We start from the raw sequence: 5,494 nt of genomic DNA, 5'->3' as shown, positions 1-5,494 counted from the left end.
CTCCTGTAGATCATGAGATGGCAAACCCAAAGCCTCCAGGTCAATCGCGTGGTCTCTGTTCTGGATCGTGCCCAGTAACCCCGTGTATGCCCTTGTAAATTCATGCACAATCCTATCCTGATCCGTGATCACTTCGTCCTCCACGCGGACTGATGGAATGTAATTCTTGGTGCGACGCCCATTCGCCACCATATGGAACAGCTTTGTATTGGCATCTCCATCCTTCAACCACCTGATGCGAGACCTCTGTCTCGCAATCGTCCTTTCCAGCGATGCTAAGCCTAGCACTGTGAGTTTGAGAGTTTTCCTCAGCCACGCCTCCCCTGGAGATAGACTCCTCCTGTCCTGAGCTGCATCCAGCCTAAATATAACCGTATGAGCGATAGCAATCTGTAGCTTCACATTCCCAATTTTCTTCTGGCCCCATGTTTGCAAAAAGGCTGCTGTATTGCGAAACAGCGCGTCGAGGCGTTTGAAAGGATCCGCAATCACAGGGTCACAATTCCATGCCTCCCTCACCGCGTCATCAAACCCATCCAATTTCACCCAACAAGATTCAAACCTAAACCTCCTCTTGGGCCGAATGGCCGCATTTAGGCCCAGGTGTAGCGGCGCATGATCTGAGACCGATGATGACAGAGCTTGAAGAATCGCATCAGGGTTTAGCAGGTCCCAGTCTACCGATACCAGCGCTCTATCAATCCTAGACATCGTAGGATTCTCCCTCTCATTGCTCCAGGTAAACATGCGCCCGTGCAGATATAGATCCTTCAGTTCGTGCTCATGGACGAAGCGCCGAAATCTCGCCATCATCGCTCTATCCAGGTTGGTGTTATTCTTCTCCGAAGCGTTTAATATCATGTTAAAATCACCTATGATCATCCAGGGCCCATGGCTGAGATTCCTCCGCTCCGATAGTTCCTCCAGAAAGTCAATTTTTTCCTCCGTGGACTGAGGTCCGTAGACCACAGTTAGCCACCACACCTCATTGGCTCGCGTTTTCACCTGACCAGTAACCGCGTAAGTATCCAGGCTGACGTTCGTCACCTCCAGAACCGACGAATCCCACGCCAACAGGATCCCTCCTCTAGTATCCATCGCAGGTAGAAACTCAAAACTGTCAAAAGCCTGCCCAAGGCATTGCAAAACATCAAAAGCGTCGATGACGTCCATTCTCGTTTCCTGGAAACACACCAGTGAACTACCAGTGAACTGGTTGAACATGCTGGGGTTTTAAAAGGATTCTGCAACAGATTCATACATCTGAGAAGTGACATGAAGTATATGCATGTAACCGTTTTTTTGTGGTATTTACTCCCTTTTTTGTTTTATGCATCAAAATGGTATACTCAAACATTCTGCCTCTATCTCTCTCCAACAACACCGCATGCTCTTCGCTTTCCTTTTCTTCTAAGAAGGATGATTTTGTATAAGCTATTCTTTTGTCAAAATTGTATCATTTTCCGGTTACTCCCACCCAGGGGCGGAGGCAAGAAAATTAGTTTGTGTGTACAGAGATAGGGATTAGACTTTTACTAATTAATTATAAATCTAACTCAGGGTTGTGAGCTATGTTTTAGTACGAAATTTACATTAGACTTACACAAACTTTCTCTTCTCCCAAAAATAATGGGTGTACATATGTACACCCATGTCCTTAACTGGCTCAGCCTATGCTCCCATCATTTCACATTTAGCGGTGTTGTGACATTGACACAATTTGCAAGATGTAATCTTGCCTACTGATTTTCTCTATAGTATATATATGTATAAAAACCAATAGATAATGACACTAGGGACCAATTTGGAGATAAATCTATAGCGTGATTTTAAATTTTCCGCTCTAATATTAAGAACAATATTTTTGTCAAAATATTACAGGTTTGACAAAGTTATGTCAAATCATCACTTATTTATGAACACAAAGGAGCATTGTATCTCGTTAATGGCACACTTCAGTGCTAAACTGGACACAAAACTTCTCCAATCCAAAACATAAATCTCTTATAATTTGATATAGTCTTCAAGATGGCAAATTAACCATAATTAGTTGTGCAAGGAGTGTTGTGTTACCATCGTAGGCGCCTGGTCGATCTATCGAGAAACAAGCAATCACAATGTGATGACGACACCGAGATTTGGTAACGCAGTTCAGCGAACTCGCATACTCTGCGGGCCATGATTACAAATGCTCCTCCCGCTCTTGGCCGGCTTGGGCACCGGCACAAGCCTCCGTCTCCCCTTCCGCTCCTATTGCTATCAAGCCGTCATGCATGACAACATGTGGTGCCCCCCCCCCCCCCCACCCCACATTATATAGGAGGCCCTAGGATAGAACGTGTTCGACTCCAAGTCTCCAACACAACACGTACCTGTCTGCACCTAATACAACTTCAAGTCCTAACATAACCCCTTCGTACATAATATTCGACACAAACACAACATATTGTCTTGCATAAAGTAACTATAGATTATAAAAATATTTTTAATGCAGAATGTACCAATCATTATTTAATTACTTGGATGCTAGCAGCTCATTCTCTAAGGAGTTATACGGTATGGGAAGCCTCTACAATGATTTATTTTTTAAAATAATAAGAACCTAAATCTGCATCTTTGAAAAACTTAAAATTGGATGATTGAGTTGTACATCCATTTTTCTAACCAACCGAGCTAGGCTCGCTTCTTATGCTCTAAGGATTATCACCGGTAAATTTGGTAATGGGCCACATCTTCTCTGGTTTAATAGCCATTAAATGATTTTGGATTAGCATTTTTGTCTTCAAACATGTGTGCCGGCAGATCAATTCTATTCAATCGGAAACGCCCGGTAGACAAGTGTTATTGTTTCAGTCATCTGGTCGGTGGCTAATTCACGTGGACCGTTTAATATTCAGTGGATGTGCATGATAGTATTAGATTGATGTTTTAGGCTCTGTACTGTTTAAACGAGACGTCTAAGAGATAACTGGGAACATTAGAGCAACTAAGAATTAGTAAAACCTACCTAAAAAAGAATTAGTAAAAACATTATTCAGCCAACTTTATTAATTTATTACTCAGTCGATATTCATAGCCATCCGATGAAGATATTCTTATCTTTTTATGTAAGCAAAAAATATCATCGCTTAGTTCAGATGGGTTTATCGTCAGATTAGAGATATTATTTCATAGTCAATTAATAAATAGAAACACCACATATAAATCATCAAAGAGTTAGTGATAACCTTATAAAATGTTTACATAAGAGAATATATAAATGATATCGAATTACTGATTTATTCCTTAACCATCACTTACCTTGCACCCCTATTGGAAACGATAAGGGTTCATTTTGGGGCCAGAATAACTCCACAAGAAATTCGCATTAAACAAGTAGTAGATTCATTCATTTTGAAAAGAAAAAAGTCTAGCTAAAATGGTTTCCACTAACGAAAATGCATTTCATTTTAGGCTCGGGGGTGTTTAATTCGTTATAACTAAGATAAGGTCAAAAACTTATCTCTACAGAATGAGAATTAACAAAACCATAAATAATGCTCATAATAGCAAGAAAGTTGTAAATGTCGAGAATATGGGAGTAGGAGTGAACAATTTAGTAGCATGCATTAAAATTTAGGAAGCATAGTAGCAAAGCAGTGCTAAGTACTTCAGTAATTACCACTTGCCGTCTATGTTGACTGAAAAAGATAAGGGCCCATATTATGAACACAATAATTCCATAGAAATCTCCCATTAAACGTGTAGATGCCTTCCTCTTCGAGAGAAGAAGAAAAGAGATTCTAAAGTGGCACTACCACGATCGTCACAAGCATATCCACAGGAGACGGCCTCGCAGACCATCCTCCGGCTTCCAAACCGGGCAAGTAATGCGAAGTTGACCTTTTGTAGCCAGGACAAGAGGAGAAGGACAGCCATCAACTGGCTAGCTAGCTCTGGTCCAACTATAAAACCCCAAGCACTAGCAGGCAACACCGCCACACCACCCGTTCCCTACCACACCACCACCCGTGAGCCAGAGACAGATCAGAGCACGCGTAGTTCTTTCTTTCCGAGCAATGGAGCCGTGCCGCTTCCGGAAGCCGAAGCCTCTGCTCCTCTTCTTCCTCATCGTCGTTGTCCTCCTCCTCCTCGCCCTGCGGCCGGCGTCCGCGGTGCCAGCCTCAAGTAAGCTTTCCGCCTTTCGTGAAACCGCTGATGGATCGATTCGGGGTTTGGTTTTGTCCCGGGTGCGATTGTCGCGGAATCGCTGATCATTTCTGTGGTGTTTGCGTAGGAAGCATGCAGCTCAGGAACCTGCAGCGCCCGCCGTCCATGAAGCTTTCTTCTCTGCAGGTTGTTATTCCGTCTATCTGACTTCTTGTTTCGTAGTATTTCTTGCCTGAATGCCTGATAAACGCGGCCAATATGATGCTGACGCCTTGGATGTGCTCTTCGTGCAGGAGACGATTGCAGCTTCGGGGAAGCACCTTGACGGGAGGGCCAGGCCGGCGGCGAGGATGGTCGTGGAGGTGAACGACTACCCGGGATCCGGCGCCAACAACCGCCATGACCCGCCAAAGGGTCCAGGAAGAGGGTGAAGCACCAAGCTTAGCTAGAGCGCCCCACTGCAGACCATAAACTAAATACTAGGCCAAGAAAAGATCCAAGTGATGTTTTGTTCCGGCGGTCTTCTCTTCGTTAGTACTACCACCATCCGTCCGTCAGTCGTCGTGTACATGGTATATACTTTCCCCGGTTCAAAATAATGTCTAAAAATGGATGTATCTAGCATGTTTCAGTGTATAGATATATCATTTTTTAGCAATTATTTTAAAATAGAGGGAGTACCATGTTTCGGATGTTAGCACACAGTGTTTTTGAAGAGAAATTGCTCCTTGGTTGGCCCTGCTTTCATGTCAGTGCACAGTTTCAGATTTGTTAATGGCCACAGGAAGACTCTCTTGGACGGCTTCCCTCTCTCGATCGTGCCCTACCACTGCGTATCCATCGATCCATCTAATCAGTTAGCTAGCGCACACGGGTTGCACTTGCACCAATCAGTTAACGCACTGATGAATAAGGTTTAAGTATTCATCTGAGGCATCATTGCCCTCTTGACCCTGGTGTTTCTGCTCGCGTTATGCGATCTGTTCCTTCTCGACATGACCAGACACATCGGTGGACTCCGCTGTGATCGTGGGTCATCATGCTCGCGACGCGTCGCTGCCGGCAGGGGGAGGTTTGCCTTGCGTGAGCTCTGCTCGTGACTTGTGAACTACCTCTGCTCCGAGAGCTACTCATGTCTTGGACTGTACTGCTCGTGCTCGGCAGGTAGATGGCGCACCGCTAGCTGCTCTGTCGGATTCCATGGTGATGTGAGATGGCCAGATGCTATCCTGTGAGTTCAGCCACCCGATGAGCCTGTGGTTTTCTTTAGAAACATAATCATTTTGTGAAATTAGTCAAGAAAAAAAAGCCCTTGTCCGCGCCACCCATTTTGAGGCGCCTACTA

The 5,494-nt window shown here is 44.4% G+C and overlaps 1 protein-coding gene across 1 annotated transcript; it reads left to right on the top strand.

The window, feature by feature from the left end:
* Positions 1-3,989: 3,989 nt before the first annotated feature.
* Positions 3,990-4,894, top strand: LOC124648956. Its single transcript, XM_047188636.1, has 3 exons — positions 3,990-4,167; positions 4,277-4,335; positions 4,443-4,894. Exons 1-3 carry the CDS (start codon positions 4,059-4,061, stop codon positions 4,578-4,580), a joined length of 306 nt encoding a protein of 101 aa, XP_047044592.1. The 5' UTR covers positions 3,990-4,058; the 3' UTR covers positions 4,581-4,894.
* The last annotated feature ends 600 nt before the right edge of the window (positions 4,895-5,494 follow it).

The sequence above is a fragment of the Lolium rigidum genome, chromosome 4, assembly GCF_022539505.1.
Source record: "Lolium rigidum isolate FL_2022 chromosome 4, APGP_CSIRO_Lrig_0.1, whole genome shotgun sequence".
Taxonomy (NCBI): domain Eukaryota; kingdom Viridiplantae; phylum Streptophyta; class Magnoliopsida; order Poales; family Poaceae; genus Lolium; species Lolium rigidum.
Note: the sequence above shows the minus strand (reverse complement) of the source record. Positions and strands in the feature narration are given on the sequence as shown.

Coding starts and splice junctions, on each gene's coding strand:
- LOC124648956 (XM_047188636.1), top strand. CDS start 4,059: ATGGAGCCGTGCCGCTTCCGGAAGCCGAAGCCTCTGCTCCTCTTCTTC. Junction 4,168..4,276: donor GTCCGCGGTGCCAGCCTCAA/GTAAGCTTTCCG, acceptor GTGTTTGCGTAG/GAAGCATGCAGCTCAGGAAC. Junction 4,336..4,442: donor TGAAGCTTTCTTCTCTGCAG/GTTGTTATTCCG, acceptor CTCTTCGTGCAG/GAGACGATTGCAGCTTCGGG.